The sequence below is a fragment of the Idiotropiscis lumnitzeri genome, chromosome 2 (genome assembly GCF_059441095.1).
Source record: "Idiotropiscis lumnitzeri isolate Australia: NSW breed Sydney's pygmy pipehorse chromosome 2, RoL_Ilum_1.0, whole genome shotgun sequence".
In the NCBI taxonomy this organism is placed as follows: Eukaryota; Metazoa; Chordata; class Actinopteri; order Syngnathiformes; family Syngnathidae; genus Idiotropiscis; species Idiotropiscis lumnitzeri.
This window is the reverse complement of record NC_142392.1, coordinates 9,318,821-9,336,375: the sequence shown is the minus strand read 5'-3', so window position 1 is coordinate 9,336,375 and position 17,555 is coordinate 9,318,821. Positions and strand designations below refer to the sequence as shown.

General features: G+C 45.2%; 1 protein-coding gene across 1 annotated transcript; it reads left to right on the top strand.

Moving 5' to 3' along the window:
* Positions 1–2,628: 2,628 nt before the first annotated feature.
* Positions 2,629–17,228, top strand: LOC148341628 (uncharacterized). Its single transcript, XM_088287900.1, has 4 exons — positions 2,629–2,635; positions 2,934–3,029; positions 13,752–15,255; positions 17,216–17,228. The coding sequence occupies exons 1-4, from the start codon at positions 2,629–2,631 to the stop codon at positions 17,226–17,228; spliced, it is 1,620 nt and encodes a 539-aa protein (XP_088144026.1).
* Positions 17,229–17,555: the final 327 nt, after the last annotated feature.

The following is a 17,555-nucleotide window of genomic DNA, read 5'->3' as shown; positions in this document are numbered from 1 at the left end:
TTAAAATTCGCAACCACGTCGCTGGCGAAAAACCCTGTAAAAAGGCAAATATGTTGATATAAAGTTTCACTTTATCATGTCAACTGTTAATAATAGAGAAATACATTTGGAATACTGTCCAACCAACAACATGGTGTCAGATGTGAAAACAAAACCAGCAACAAAAGTAAAATTCAATACATCTCTCAAGTTCATATTTGGGAACTAAAATGTTTGTTCATGTGCATACGGTTCAAATCGCACGTTTTTCCAATGTTTAGAAGAAGATAACGATGATTTGCATCGCAAATGGTGACATCTGTCTGTGAGTTGGTGACAGTGCTCCACAAAGCCAGCTCTCTCTCTCTCTTGTAGTTTCGTAGCCGATTCGGCCTTAGAATCCATGAGGTTTCGAATAGAGGAAATCAAAATACGCGTTGACGGGCTGCGTCCCAGGTTTCACGAGCACTGTTGTGGGGTAGCTTAAAGATGATCCGCTGACCCCCTGGTGCTTTTTTCCCTTGAATCCGTCCGCTCAGACTTAGGTTCTCGACTTCACCTTTCCTAATTGAATGGCCAAGGAACTTTGTCTGTCTGTTTTGGATTACCCGGATGAGCTCACGATTTCGTCCGACCCGTTGTAAGACTGACTCGTTGGTTTCATGAGTGGTGTATGACACACGTAGCATCCGACGGTACATCCACATTTCAGCAGCTTCTAGATTCTTTGTTGTCTTGGCGTTTAATGTCCAAGACTCGCACCCGTAGAGCAGGATTGACCAGATGAAACATCGTAGAAGTCGGTTCTTAAGATCAAGTGTGAGTTTGCGGTCTGTGAACAAGCTTCTCATTCGGTTGAAACCGTCCTTCGCCAGCGAAATTCTACGTCTAATTTCTTTTTCACAACGGCCATCATGGTTGATGACGGAGCCTAAGTAGTTGAAGCTTCGCACCTGTTCGATCTCTGAGGCCTGACATTGGAGTCTGCAAATGGGCTCTGGTTCACTCTTGGAGATGGTCATGCACTTGGTCTTTTTCTCGTTGGTTTCGAGTCCAAAACGTAGGCTTTCCTCACGTAGTGCGTCAAGGAGCTTCTGGAGCCCCTCTTCCGAATCTGCCATGAGGACGGTGTCGTCAGCGTAACGTATGTTGTTAAGCCTTCGACCACCACACAGAATCCCTTCTTCGATCTCGTCAAGCGCGCGAAGGACGACCTCGCTGTACAAGTTGTACAGGTCTGGTGACATTGGACATCCCTGGCGAACACCCCGGCGAATTGGCGCAAAGTCTGTCAAACCACTTGGTAGGCTCACTGCTGCAGTCTGGTTAAAGTACAAATTGTACAGTACCCGTTTGTCTTTTTCATCAATCTGGATGTCATTGAGCATTTCGAACAGCGGGTTGTGTCTCACCCGATCGAAAGCTTTCTTGTAGTCGACGAAACATGCGTAGATGACTTGCTGGTGTTGGATGAAGCGCTCACTAAGCATCCTCAGAACAAAAATTGCATTTCTTGTTCCTCGATCTTTAACAAACCCGTACTGAATATCTGGGATCTCAGGCCGGATTTTGTTCCGAATTCTCTCCAGGATGATTTTCAGTAACAGCTTTATTGTGTGGCTCATGAGGCTAATCGTTCGGTGGTCTGAACATTCGAGTGCCTGCGGCTTCTTCGGTAGTGCGATGAAAATTGATTGGAGCATGTCACTGGGGATCTCCCCAGTATCATAGATTTTGTTGAACAAGTTGGTTAAGATTTCAACCCCATCTTCCTCAAGTGCTTCGAGCATTTCGGTGGCAACTTCATCTGGACCAAGAGCTTTGTGTTTCTTGGCTTTCCTTATCGCATTGCAAACCTCCTCTTTTAGGATGGGTAAGCCATTGACTTCGCCGAGTTGTACGACTTCATCTACCATTCGGTCGTCGTGGAAGAGGTCTTGTACATAATCTTGCCATCTTTTTGCAATTTCTGCTTCCTCCGTCAGTAGTTTGCCATTTTCCGCTTTTATGCACATCGAGGTAGATTTTCCCTTGTTTCCGACAACTTCTTTGATTTTACGAAACATCTCCTTGGCGTTTTTGTCGTGTAAATTTTCTACTTCTTGACATTTGGCTTCCAGCCAACGCTCCTTTTCCTCGTAGCATTTACGTTGAATTTCTGCATTGAGCCGCCGGTACGTATTGTCACGTCTGTTCTTCACTAGTCTTCGTTTAACCATAAGTGCTCGGATTTCATCGGTCATCCAATGTGCTGGTCTGCTTCTTGGATTTTCCTTAGGAATGTTCTTGTCTGCCGATCTTTTTATTGCACTTTTGAGTGTGTCCCAGCAGTTGTTAGAGTCACCGAGACTCTCTAGCACATCTTCACGGAACTTCTGTCTGGTCTCCTGGTTTCTTAGAGAGCTGAGAACGAAGCGTGGACTTCTCTTTGGCTTACGAAGTTTTTTCAGCTTCAGCCTTATCGTGGCCACCACCGGGTTGTGGTCGGAGCCGCAATCCGCCCCTGGGTACGCACGTGAGTTTGTAACCGCATTGCGAAAACGGTTGCTGATCATGATGTAGTTATCCAGTGACCGTGGCCCATACCAACAAAATTTTCAAAGGAGCAAGTAGAAGGAAAAGCAGGCCCAAGGGAGCAAGGATAGCAACATGGAACGTAAACGGCCTTAACATCAGCGGCAAGTTAGACAATGTTATCCAGGAGATGGACAGGCTTCGGCTCGATTGTGTTGGACTCACGGAGGTCCACTGGAAAGATGCAGGGAATTTTGAGAAAGGCGACAAACGTGTATATTATTCTGGCGGAAAGCAATGCCGCCGAGGCGTGGGCGTGATCCTAACAAAAGAACTCGCTCACAGTCTACTAACAGTTTGGCCAAAATCGGAACGTGTCATGCTAGTCAAGATTCGATCTAGTCCGTTTAACGTAAATGTGATAATCGCTTATGCACCAGCAGCCGACTCTGAAGAGGAAGAAATTGACGATTTCTACAGTGAATTAGAGGAGGTCTTCAAAGTGTGTAAGTCACAGGAACTGTGCATCGTTATGGGTGATTGGAACGCCAAAGTAGGCGAAGAAAAACACGAGAACATTGTTGGCCCCCATGGGCTTGGAGAGAAAAATGAACGCGGGGACAGACTCATTGACTGGTGTAGCGATAGGAACCTCTGTATTACAAACACATGGTTCCCAGTTCACCCACGACGACAATGGACGTGGAAGATGCCAGGTGATCGGGCAAGGAACTTAATCGACTACATCATGATCAGCAACAAAGACAAAGCCAGCAGCCAATCATATCACAGCGGGGTGTGTCCTGTTCTTCCGCTTTCGTGACGAACAGGAAATCCTTTCAGTGGGACTTTGAAAAACGACGCCATCTTTCATTCGTCTTGTCGAACAAAGAGAAGCACACGAGTTATCGCCAAGCAGAGATCAAGTGCGGATTTGTTGAGATTGGCGTTTGAAAATGTGTGCTAGAACGACACCCAAGTACAAAGAGGAACTTTGTAGAATAAAAGAAGAGAACGAGCAACATCTTCAACTGCTGAAGTTTGCAACCAGCCTCGTGTTGTGCCACTCAAAGCAGGTTTGTACACGTCTTACTCTCATTTGCTTTGTAAAGAACGACTTTCTATCGTTAAAAATATGCATCCCAACATTAAGTTGTTTGGGGAAATGTGTTCAAGGTTATTGCCGTTTTATTTTTAAATGTTGCCTTTTACTTGCCAGTTTGCTGAACATTTGTTTATGCCAAATGAAATCAGTGCAGAAAATAAATACCAAAGAATAACCATTAGTGGGGGGTAAACTCCGTGTTTTTTTTCCCTGTTTAAAAATGTGAACTGATTATTTAACATTTTATATATTCCGGTTTTTATACATTGTGAAAGAAATTAAGTTTGTCATGTCAGGTTTCAAAACTATGCTGACAGATGTAGTGTATTTTTATATCCACTGTTGGAGTTGAGCCACTGAGAAAATTAGAAACATTTAGTAAATGAATCTTCAAAGCCAAACTTACTCCAATGCGTGTTCGTTTTTTGTACTCAAGAAGAATAGGGTCAAATAAAGACTCAACAACAACTGATTAGAGTTCCGATATTTTAGTTTCTTCGATTTCTGGAGTTCAGGAAATAGTATCTGGGCGGCTTTTTCTTATTCTGACGAGAAACTGTACTCAGACGCGTACAATCGAAAAATGGCGCGCTGATCTCAGCCCAGCCTCACATTTTCTAGGTTTTCTATGTCAAGGGTCATGTAGGTTGAATCGGTCGTCCTTGCCCCCTCCCCCGTCCACGTTTCACGTCCAAGGCTGACCTTCTCAGGCAGGCGGCAGTCTCTCCGTATCTCCTGCTCACATTCCCCTGTAATCTCGTCAGTGTGCAGATTGTGTGGTGTATGTTTTCACAGATCAAATTATATTTTTGGGTCTTCTTGATAGCATCCCTGTGACGTCCTCCCCGGCCCAACTTGATGTGTTTGAATCTTCGATGGCCTATGTGGAGAATGTGTTTCGTCGTATTTGTCCATGAAGTGCTATCTGATTTGTCATCAGTTTGACCTGAGCAGACTGAATCTGTTTGTTCTGAATGAGAGTGTGGGTCATGAAAATACTGTGTGCAATTTTGAGGTCTTCCATTTAAACTAAGTCATATAAATTTAGCATATGAATGCATCAGTAAACATCATGACTACAATCCCAGTCAATCTTATCGATGCACTGTACTTCTACTTTCATTTGATAAATGCTTTTTGTTCAATCAATGTTTAACATATTCAGTAAATATGAACCTGCTAAATTAAATAATTGACCTTCTGTCCCGTAAGTGTTTAAAATAATGCCAGCAATCGTAATACAATCCTTCAATATTCATGTCAGGTGTGGCCATTCCCTATAAGAAGGGAAGGCTGGAGAGAGGGGACACCTTTCCCTTTTTTCTTTTTGGGGAGACTTCTTTTGACATCAGCATGTGACGAGAATAAAATCTCTTTCCAACCAAAATGGCTGTGTCAGAGAATTTTTTTCCATCACCAATTCTGCCATGCTCGGCGACCTGTCCGGAGGGAAACTGAGCCAGACCCACACATCAACAACAAAATATACCTAATTTTTGGCATTTTGCTCCATTGAGGGTCTCAAGGGTGCTGGGGCGCAGGCGTTCAACAGCCGACCGGCTGAACTTTCGGTGAGATGCTTTTACTCACAATGGGTGTTGTGCGCCTGTGTCCAAGCGGTCGGGGCTTTTGGGGCCGTTAAAGAGAGTTTGTGCGTGTGGGTCTGCTGGCTGATTGGTCATGGAAAATGTCCCTGTGTTAGTTTCAATTATTGTTTAAACAAGAGGCCTCTATAATGATTAAGACATTCAAAGATGCCAAAGTAACCGCACTATGAAAGAACATTAGAAAATGTATAAAAAAATAAATAAATAAATGAAAAAAAATGATGATAGGAACTAAGTAAATGGGGAGAAATGTGCAGAAGATAAAGAAAAGAAAGGTCTAGTGCTTAAAGAGATGAGAAATAAGAAGTGTAAAATTATCGCTATAGACAACATAGTCGTGAATAAGCTCAGTTTGAGCACAGACCCTGGCCACGGTGTAAATTTTGGCAGGAAAATTATGAGCTGGAGATAGAAATAATGAAGAGAAGCGCGCTTCCACGTATCGTATTGAGCACTTTGTGGCATGGAACACAGTAAGGATTGAGGCGTACCGTTGTGTGGAGCGCCCGACGGTTTCGCTGGTACGTAGCAATAGTCATGCATTAAGTCTGGGCCGGTTCGACTACGCTGTTCAGATGCGTACCCTGTGATTACTCGCGTTCTGGTCAAGGCCACACAAAATCAAAAACCTGGCTACCATCTACTGTGGGACCAGGAAGTCAGGCAGCCCCCACGCAGGAGATAAGGGGTGATAGTTATAAACCAGTGCCGACTTGCCCCTTCTAAAAGCCGTATGTGATTGCATTAATATTCCGTTTTATCAGTTCAACTAACGCGTGTGCGTCCTAGTGTGCATTGAAAGATGCAGCATAAAAAATATGTTTAAAATTTTGGATAATAACTAAAGCAAAATTAGAATGAGAAAGATAATTGGCTACATAATCATTGGGGTGAAATTAATCTTCATTGCAAGAAGCGGTGATTTAAATAGAGAAATCTAAGATCATAAAAGAATGAATGCATGTTCCGTGGAATGTGATTTGTCAACACGGAAAAACCCTGAGTGATGAAAACGTTAACACTGAAAAAAGATACAATTTTGTTGAAAAAGAACATGCAAGGTTAAGGGTCATGCAAAACGATAAAAACCAAACATCTAATGTTCCATACTTCAGTTTGGCGACGGATGTACAAGGGTAATTCAATTAATGGAACGACATTTTGAGATGGAAATGACAGGAATATGATGAATTATCATGTTACGAGGGGACTTTTGATATACAGTAAATTGATTTAAATTAAATTACAAATTTTTAGTCTGCGGATATTCCACTTCAAATTATACTGACTCATTGGTTGAGGAAAACGGGGTTATATTAGTTCAGTGGTTCTCGATTATTTCCTGTCACGCCCCCCCTACCAAGAAGAAAATAAATTTGCGCCCCCCCACCACAATTGTTTTTACATTTCGTTCTAATGTACATGTTCTTTGTATATTAATGTTGGATTCTCAATAAAATATCCCTTAACAAAGCTAAATTGATAAAAAAATATATCATTTTGAGAACGACTATTGTGAGGATCTCGAAACTCAGCACTCTGTGGTGCGAATATTGATGGGATGATAAATATTTACTATACGTTTTTGTTTAGTTTTTTTTTACTTTATTAACATGAACAAACCAAACAGTTATTAATACATAGATAAGATAGAAAAGACAAAAAGAGCCAGGGGGATTTCAAACAAAAATTCTATATAAATAACATAAAGCAACAGTTTTAATCTGTTGACGATACATTTTTTTTATGTTTACTATCTGATTGACGTCAAACGGCTTCGTTTTGATGACGTCAGCCATTTCCGTGTTCCAGCCTGAGAGCGTCTGCTAAATTGCTCACGTTGCCATCGTCTTATTTTTTTGGATACGTAATGGTTGCAATACAACGTTTCATAGCTGCTGGCTCTCCGCCCGAACGCGGTTTGAGTCAGACTTCTTTTCAAAGTCGAGCGTCCATCGAAGCAATTAAATTTAGCGATTAGGTCGCTTAGCGTCTCCTTGCTCGCTCTGCTGCGGCGCAAGATAGCTTGGCGCGGGGCATTTAAGGAGCGGCGAAAGAAATCACTTCCGGGTCAACGAGCGACGGGGCGACGCTTTTTTTTTTTTGTTAATCAGTACTGCATGAACTCGGGGCACAAACAGCTTTGACAAGCTCAAACTCCGGTTGTCTGAGATCGCCTTTTTTGGTCCCAAAACCATGCAAAAAAGCATGTTCCCCAGGGTCCCACACGCCCCCCTCAGCATCGCACCGCGCCTCCCTAGGGGGGCGCACCCCAATATTTGAGAATCACTGTATTAGTAAGTTAAAAAAAGAATAGCTTAATTATAGTTAGAATTAGAATTAGAAATTAGAAATCCCTTTATTGTCATTGTACTCAAGTGTGCAACGAGATTAGAGGGCTCCCCTCTCCAGTGCAATACAACAATAATACAGACAAATATATAAATTAGATAAATAAATAAGAGAGTGCAATGGAATTTAGTACTGAATAGGGTATATAAAAACACATCACAATGCTGTTCTGCAAGGTAAGGGTGGTTTCGTGTGTGTGTGAGAGTTCAGAATGGAGATGGCTCTCGGAAAGAAACTGTTTCTCAGTCTATTGGTCCTCGATTTGATGCATCTGTAGCGCCTGCCAGAGGGCATCAGGTCGAACAGGTGTGAGTTTGGGTGGGTATTGTCTTTGACGATGTTGAGAGCCCTTCTGAGGCACCGGGCGGTGTAGATGTCCGACAGTGAGGGGAGAAGGCAGCCAATAATCCTTTGCGCTGTTTTGACTGTCCTCTGGAGCCTCACTCTGTCCGCCTGAGTGCAGCCGCTGTACCAGGTGGAGACACAGTATGTCAGCAGGCTCTCGATGGACGAGTGGTAGAAGGCCAGCAGCAGCTTCCTGTCCAGGTTGAATTTCCTGAGGACTCTGAGGAAGTGCAGACGCTGGTGGACCTTCTTTACCACTGCTGTGGTGTTGTGAGTCCAAGAAAGGTCATCGGAGATCTGTACTCCCAGGAACTTGAACGTGTGGACCCTCTCTACACACACGCCTTCGATGCAGAGGGGGGGTGGCAGCGTCTTGTTCCTCCTGAAGTCGACGACAATCTCCTTTGTTTTAGCAGAGTTAAGGTGCAGTCTGTTGTCCTTGCACCAAGTTGTCAGTCTCTTTACCTCCTCTCTGTAGGCTGTCTCGTCACCTTCCGAGATCAGACTGACCACTGTCGTGTCGTCAGCAAACTTGACGATGGTGTTGTTGCCGTGGGCCGGGCTGCAGTCGTAGGTGTAGAGGGCGTACAGGAGAGGGCTCAGCACGCATCCTTGGGGGGAACCGGTGCTCAGCATGCGGGTGGAGGACGTGTAGGGGCCGAGCAACACAGTCTGGGGTCTGTTGGTCAGAAAGTCCTTAATCCAGATGCGTGTGAGGGCAGAGAGGCCGAGAATGTCCAGTTTGGCGACGAGGATGTCTGGGATGATCGTGTTGAATGCCGAGCTGTAGTCCACAAAGAGCATCCTTGCATAGCTCTGCTGTTGTTCCAGGTGGCCCAGTACAACATGCAGAGCAGTGTCGATGGCGTCCTCAGTGGATCTGTTAGCCCGGTATGCAAACTGGTAGGGGTCCAGAGTGGGAGGAAGGCAGTCCCTGATGTGCTGGAGAACCAGCCTCTCGAAGCACTTCATAATGACTGGTGTGAGAGCAACAGGACGGTAGTCATTCAGGTGGACGGCTGGTGACTTTTTGGGGACAGGAATAATGGTGGAAGTTTTCAAGCAGGAGGGGATGACTGCCTGAGCCAGGGAGCGGTTGAAGATCCTGCAGAAAACATGTGACAGTTGGTGGGCACATGCTCTGAGGACCTTGCCTGGTATTCCGTCGGGTCCAGTAGCTTTCCTGGGGTTGACCGCCAGGAGCGCGCGCCTCACATCGTGTTCCTCTACGATGAGTGGGGGGGGAGTTGGAGCATGAAGTGCGGGGGTGTGACGGTTGGGGCGAGTCAAAGCGAGCGAAGAAGCAGTTAAGCTCCTCTGCCAGCGATGCACTCGGGTCTACAGAGGTCGTGCTGCTGCCACGGAAGTTGGTGATGCTCCGTAGACCCTGCCACACCTCCCGTGGTCTGTTGCTGGCAAGGTGGGCCTCCAGCCTCCCCTTGTAGTTTGCCTTGGCTAGCTTGATGCCTTTGCTCAGGTCAGCACGAGCCACCCTGTACTGGGCTTTGTCGCCTGACCTGAAGGCATCGTCACGGGCCTTGAGGAGAGAACGAACCCTGCTGGACATCCAGGGCTTCGCATTTGGGAAGGTCCGTATAGTCCTGTGTAGGGACACAGTTTCCATGCAGAACTTGATGTAGTCCATGTGTGTCGACATCAAGGTCCTGATGATCAAAGAGGTCCCAGTTTGTGTCTTGAAAGCAGTCCTGTAATTCACTCATGGCGTCGTCACGCCAGGTTTTCACAGTCTTTGTGGTGGACCTGAATCTGCGCCTGGGAGGGGTGTACGCAGGTGCGAGCTGCAAGGACAGGTGGTCGGACTGGCCGAGGGGGGCGAGTGGGAGGGCTCTGTATGCGTGCTTGATGTTCGAGTACACATGGTCGAGAGTGTTGTCTCCCCTCGTTGAGCACTTGACATGCTGGTGAAACTCTGGGAGTAGGGTCTTTAAATTGGCCTTATTAAAGTCTCCCGCTACTACGTGAACGCCATCAGGGTGGGCCCGCTGATGTTTATTGATGACGCACGTGAGCTGCGAGAGCGCCGTGCTAGTGCTAGCGTCGGGAGGGATGGAAACAGCCGTGACAATCACTACCGTTAGCTCCCTCGGGAGAAAATAAGGCCGGCACTTAACGGACATAGACTCGATGTCGGGGGAAGAGTGCTTCTCGACGATCGTGCTATCGCCGCACCAGTTCTCATGCACGTAAACACAGAGCCCCCCGCCCCTTCTCTTACCGGTGTCCCTCGTCCGATCCGCGCGATGTAGCGAGCGCCCGGCCAGCTGGATGCTAGCGTCGGGGACGTCTGCGTGCAGCCAGGATTCCGTGACGACGATCACACTGCTATCTCGCACATAGCGGTTTCCCAGGATTTGTAATCCCAGGTCGTCGATTTTGTGGACCACGGATCTGGCGTGTAGTAGTTGACTGTGCCGGGTGGCCGTCCTCGAGGGCGTGCGCCTCCCTGTTACTGACATCATGCGGAACAGTCCGTCAATGAGAAACTGCTCATCAGTATGAGTAGAACCCCCATTTTTGCATCGATGAAAGAAAATATTGTATTGGATGGAGAAAAAGAATTGTTACACCTGCGGGTTCAGAGGGACAAGAGTGCTAATTCACCCGGAAAGGAAAAAAGAATATGGGAAAAAAAATTAAATAAAACAGGGGGGAAGCAGCTAATGCAGCAGCCGACGCATGCAGCTCCCATTGCGTCTGCTCTTAACGTTTCCGCTGCTCCTGGGCCAGGTTCTGGTGACGCAGTGCCACAGCAGGATTGTTGTCCGCACCGGCCAGTCAACAAGGTCACGTAACAGAAGTAGGGCTGGTTATAGACATGGGTTGTGAGTGGGACGTGCTCTTGCTGTGGGATGTGGTGTCACTGGGTGATGAGCGGTCCAAACCGAGCCACTTCCTGAAATGTGTCAGCCTGTGGTCCAGCGCCATGCCTGTCACAAAGAGCTCCACTAGCACGGGGCGCCACCGCTACCCCCTCCGACAACGCTTCTATGGCTTCCAAACGCACAGTTGATGCCTCAACCCGATTGGGACCACATTCCACGATAGGGGTGCCCGCAGAGCCTCAGCATTCAAGGACCGGCAAGTCTTGGCATTCCGGTGACGATTGATGGACAACAGTTTTTGATGGTGGAACAAGATATTCCATGCTTTGCAAGCTTCTTCTGCATATCCCAATGAGCAACAACACTGTCACGCTTGTGGGACTCTTGAGATTGGCCGAGTCACTGCCGTGGACCGATTCCGCACCTGTGAAACACTGGAATTCGAGTGGGACTGAATTTGACTGTGCACATCCGGCGGGGAAGCATAAGTTGTCCTCCGTTCCAGTAGACTGGGCAGCTCTGAGACCAGGGTCTCCATCCTCCCGCGGGTGGTACATCCTGTTCCTGCTCTGGTCTGCGTAGTGTAGCCGCCTCCACCCATTCAAACCACCAATTGGTCCTTTGCATTGAACACTGAGTTCTGATGATTTGGTTTGTCAGGATGTATTCACGCAATTTCGAGGGTCAGAAGCGCATCTTGAATTAGGATTATGTATTTGTGATGTCTACCGGTGCTGCCTCGCATGTGTGCCTTGCCCCAGAGCAGAGGAAACGGTATGAATTGTCTCTGTTCGCTGAGCCACAAATCACATTAACTATCGGTGCGCATCATCATACTAAAGATTTAGGCCCATTGGTGAAGACGGTTGGCAGAGTTAATTTCAGATGTAGAATACTCCATGTCACTTGCAGGGTGTGGTGTTTCAGCACCCATTTCGAATTCCTCTGTTATGGAACATTTTCCGAATTTCGACACTATGGTGGACCCGGGGTCTGACTGATGTGCTCTGCTCCACAGCTTCTCCAATTTGTTTTTGCTATATCTGTGAAAGTTTTTATATTATTGTGAAAGAAATTAAGTTTGTCATGTCATCATGTTTCAAAACTATGCTTACGGGTTAATAGGTCACAAAAACATGGACCTCTTACACAGGAAAACGTGAGTTCAGTGGTAACAGAGTTGTGTCTATGCTGGCAGTTTAGCAGGAAGGCACAAAAACCGATGCACGTCTTGAACCGTGTTTGACAGAAAACCGTTTAGCTCGCATTGAACAGAAGTGTGATAAAGTCAAAGTGTTCATGTTTTTCCATTCTTTATGAGTTTGCATATACAAATTACTTTGCTTTGCTTCAATAAAACGCGGCACAGGAGGGGGAAAGCTTTTCTCTTTGGCGGACTGCTCCTCGCAAGTGACAAAGACAATCTTGGCTGGGTGATTCATTTGTGCAGACTTGTCTCGTTTTTGACAACCTCTCTGACATATCTAGTTCAAGCATTTCCTTATGGAATGATTCAACCTGACTCTAAAAACTGTGCACACTGCGGCAATAAGATCAATGGAGGTTGATCAATGTTCGTGAATAAAACACAAATGATTACGTTTTTTTAAGAAATCAAGTACGTATTGGTCTTATTTATGAAATTTTTACTGGCTCGGTCAATGAACCTCCGGTGGCTCTGCACTGTTTTGTGCACATGTGCGGAGTTTCACCCCATCCAAACATTTAAAATACATTGAATGCATCCATCCAGGGTTGCACGGATCTCATCAGTGAACAAGCGCATGCTGCAAGGAATGCATCTGCATCTTTGGCTTACTATGAGCTTAAAAAGGGAGAACGTCACAACCCCCTTTTCTACCAACAAGCCCAGGAACATTTAGTTCCTGGTAATAAAGTTCCTGTGGCTCAGGTGGTTTGCATCTCCCCCGCAACTCGTAGTTCCTGGTAATTTATCCAAATGACATTGATGATGTATCAGTGGGATGTCTTGTGTTACTTTGTTACTCATTACTGACACCCGATGGCTGTTAAGCATCATTGCAGTTACAAAATAATTCAGGGAACTCTTATCATATTATGATGTATCTAATTTGAATACATATTGGATAACTTTAATATATACAGTCATTTTTCAAATATGTCAACACCAAAGTCAGAGTGAAAGTGTTGTTGCTTTATTTATCTGTAGGGATTTTGACTCTTCAAAAGTTAATTTTGTTTTAAAATTTATTTAGAAACAGATATTTTATAAATATAAAAAGGGGAATGTCGGAACGTACTAGCAGGCTAAATGTCATTTTGGGTAAAAAAAAAACCCAAACGTAAATCATGCAATAAATAGCCCCTCTGATTCCAGGGCCCCTTTAATTCTTTTAGGTATCCAGATTATCATGAAAGCAAAAAGTACCCACGATGAAACTATCCATAAATGCAAAATGAAATACTTGAAAACATATTTCGCTTGAAGGATTCCTATTTTATCAATGACATGTTGCGATGGCCCCCAGTGGTCTGCATCAATATGTTAGGGTCCCACAACAGGTGTTCCATCAGACGCACACAATAGCCTGTGTGTGCTAACTTCAGCTCGCTTCCAAAAACGTCTGTGACTATGTCAGGAATGAAATCGGGCATCAGCCGCAACGTGCTTCCGTTTTAAATGCTCGTTTATCACAGCTGTGCTGCTAAGAAAGGGAGGTTGACATCATCGGACGTAATTTTTTTTAAATACACCCATGGTCCGGTCCAAATTGGGGTCGCACGCATTGCTCTGTGTGCGGCAGGCACAAGTCAAGGTAGCATGGTAGAAACAATATCAGACAAAGTTGCCGCCTGAGCTTTGACTTGACCAAACCAAATGTGTGCTTGTCTTTTTGTGTCCTCCAGACGTCAGTGAAAACGATCTCCGTTCTGTGAAAGAGGAGCCAGACTTGACTCATATCAAAAAGGAGGAGGAGGAGATCAACAAGTCACCAGTGAACGTTGTCCCTATCAAGACTGAAGATGAAAACAAGGATGAGAGTGAGGACAACAGAGGGGCGGAGCCTCCAAGCAGCAGCTCAAGACATCACGTGACAACAGAAGGTGATGAAGACCACTGGGGGCCATCACAAGCACATAATGAGGACACATCAGACGATGATGATGATGATGATGGGCAAGCCAAAACTGAAAGGGCATGTCACACTGACTCATTAACCTCAAAGTTGTCTTTAAAACGACACACAAGAAACCACGGTCAAGAAAAAACTCTTTTTTGCTCAATTTGTGGCAAAATTTTCTCTCGAAAGTTTCATTTGACAATTCACACAAGAACACACAGTGGAGAAACATCTTTTTGCTGCTCAGTTTGTGGCAAAAGCTTTTCTTTAAAGTCAAATTTAAAAACACATACACGATTACACACTGGAGAAAAACCTTTTTCATGCTCAGTTTGTGGAAAATGCTTCTCTCAAAAGGCAAGTTTAACAGAACACACAAGAACACACAGTGGCGAAAAACCTTTCTCCTGCTCAGTTTGTGGCAAAAGCTTTTCTGGAAAGTCAAATGTTACAAGTCACATAAAAACACACAGTGGAGAAAAAAACTTTTCCTGCTCAGTTTGTGGCAAAAGCTTTTCTTTAAAGTCAAATTTAACAAGTCACATAAAAACACACACTGGAGAAAAAAACGTTTCCTGCTCAGTTTGTGGCAAAAGATTTTCTTTAAAGTCAAATTTAACAAGTCACATAAAAACACACACTGGAGAAAAACCTTTTTCATGCTCAGTTTGTGGCAAGAGTTTCTCTCAAAAGTCAGGTTTAAAAGAACATATAAGAACGCACTGTGGAGAAAAAACCTTCGCCTGCTCAGTTTGTGGCAAAGGATTCTCTCTAAAATCAACTTTAACAAAACATAGAAGAATACACAGTGGAGAAAAACCTTTTTCCTGCTCAGTTTGTGGAAAATGCTTCTCTGTAAAGTCAACGTTAACAAGCCACACAAGAACTCACAGTGGAGAAAAACCTTTTTCCTGCTCAGTTTGTGGTAAAAGCTTCTCTCAAAACTCAACGTTAACAAGCCACACAAGAACACAGAGTGGAGAAAAACCTTTTTCCTGCTCAGTTTGTGGACAATGCTTCTCTGTCAAGTCAACGTTAACAAGCCACACAAAAACACACAGTGGAGAAAAACCCTTTTCGTGCTCAGTTTGTGGCAAAAGTTTCTCTGATAAGTCAAGTTTAACAAAACACACAACAACACATACTGGAGAAAAACCCTTTTCCTGCTTGGTTTGTGGTGAAAGCTTTTCTATAAAGGCAAGTTTAATAAGCCACACAAGAAAGCACACTGGAGAAAAACCTTTTTCCTGCTCAGTTTGTGGTAGACGCTTCTCTGTAAAGTCACATTTACAAATGCACACAAGAACACACAGTGGAGAAAAACCTTTTTCATGCTCAGTTTGTGGCAAGAGTTTCTCTCAAAAGTCGAATTTAACAAGCCATACAAGAACACACAGTCGAGACAAGCCATTCAGTTGCAGCGTTTGTGCTAAAACATTCTCCACAAAACATAGTGCTGAGAGACACAATTGTGTTGGTGACAAAAGCAGCGATGCTTGAAGCTTAAAAAATGACAAAAAAAACTGAAGGAACCGACTCTTTGTGGTAAGATGTGAATGTGATTTTCAATAAAATATGATAAAATTGAATTTTGCAAAGATCTTTTATTGACACAAAGCCAATGTGATCAGTGCCAGAAGAACCATTGTGTCTGAGTGAGGATGAGTTTTTTTGTGTGTTCACATCAAACATTATAAATAAAATTAATTGCCTTTGCCTAGAACAACATTTGTTAACGTTATGCTTTTCAGTTGTCTTTTTAATCGTACTTAATGGAAAAGGTGTGAGAAGAAACTGTGCTTATGAAATTGCTGCCTTGCACAATCATCAATAAAATCACTTGTTCCACTTGCTCAACTGGCCTTCATTACGCTGTGAAAAGGTGAAAAACTGAACTCGAAATTGAACTCGAAAAAGAACCAGAAAGAGAAACGCAAGCAGTCTCAGTTTCTCTCAAAGGTTTTGGTATGTCAGGAGTTGGCAACTTGATAGCGACTGGAGTCAGCGCTGATTTTCTCGCTGTGTTTGGCTGGCTCGTATATGTATGGTCCATTGAACAAAACTCAAACTCTTCAAATATCCCCTCACATACATTTAATATTTCACTTTCTGAATAAATTTTTGACTTGCTAAAAACACTTTCTAGGTTGAGCTCTATCAAGTGTTTGGGGTTTGTTGCTAAGCAGAATCTCACTTTGGAAAAACTATCATTTTGTCAAATACAGTAATACCCCGCTACTTCGCGGTTCACCTTTCGCGGGTTCAGTGCTTCGCGGGTCTAAAAAATATTCGGGGACATTGTAGTTTCGCCGAGCGGCACGAGGGGGCGCTGGAGCGGTTAGACGGCCGGCGTGCGCAGAAGAGGAGAGTGGACGAAGAAGAAAGTGGACAAAGAAGAGAGTGGACGAAGTAGAGCAAGTTCCCCCGGGCACGATTTGGGGCGACGTTCCGCGCGGTTCGGACCGTACCAGAGCTCCGGCCGGCGTGCGTGGCAGTTAAGCCGTAGAGGAGCACCTTCCCCGAGCACGGGCGGTGCCAAGCGGCCCCTAAGTTTAACCGAATGGAAGCTCCGGGGGAGGAGGGCATGCTCGTGTCACAGTTAAGCCGTAGAGGAGCACCTTCCCCGAGCACAGGCGGTGCCAAGCGGGCCCTAAGTATAACCGAATGGAAGCTCCGGAGGAGGAGGGCGGGCGTGCGTCACAGTTAAGCCGAATAGGAGCACCTTCCGCCTGGGCACGAGCGGGGCGACATTTCGCTCCGTTCGGGACCGTACGAGAGCTCCGAGAGCTCCGGAGGAGGCCGGCCGGCGTGCGTGGCAATTACGCCGAAGAGGAGCACCTTCCGCCCGGGGCACGAGCGGGGCCAAATGAAACCGAGTTCAACCGAACGGAGACACGCTTCGGGGGAGCAGGTCCGGCATGCGTGACAATTAAGCCGAAGAGGAGCACCTCTTCCGCCCGGGCACGAGCGGAGCGCGAGGCTGTCAGTTATGAATGAATAAATAAATAAATGAAGAATGCCACCTTTCATTTCACTGTCATGATCCGTGCCGCGTGTGTTTTTGTTTTTTCAGCTGTGTGGGCGTTCCTCCAGCGATCGTCCCGCGCCATGCCGTCAGTTGCTGCGAGACGCGCCCACCAGCCCCGCACCGGATTCCCATTCACTCACTGATTACACTCACTATATAATCCACCTACACTGACTACCTGGCGTCGGATTGTTATCCTACTTGCTCATGCTCCCGTACTTCGATCGTTATCTTGTTCAAGTGTTTCTTGTTGTCGCGTTTTTCTTTCATTTCGTTATCAGCTACAGATCAGCTCGTTTTCTGTTCTCTTTTTCTGTCGATGATTGGTCTCCTCTTAGCCTTCCGTGGTAAACAATTTTCGTCAGTCATTCCTTGCCTTTTGCAAGCGTTTTTCGTTCTACAGTTATTCCCTTTTCCTGGTGCGAGTGTTCCACCAGCGCTTTACGTTCTTTCCGCCGATAGATTGGTATTATATATATCATAGCCTCATAGTCCTAGATTGTAAATGGATACTGACTATATTGTGATTATAATAAATATCTTTGTATCACCACCTTTTTTCCCGTGAGCTGGAGGATCATAACATTCACAGGGCACACCGGACGGCGTACCAGCAGGTAAAAGTCGAAGTATTTAAATAAATACAAAAAGAAGTAATTGAATAAATACAAAAATAGT

Coding starts and splice junctions, on each gene's coding strand:
- LOC148341628 (XM_088287900.1), top strand. Junction 3,030..13,751: donor GGAACTGTGCATCGTTATGG/GTGATTGGAACG, acceptor TCAAGACTGAAG/ATGAAAACAAGGATGAGAGT.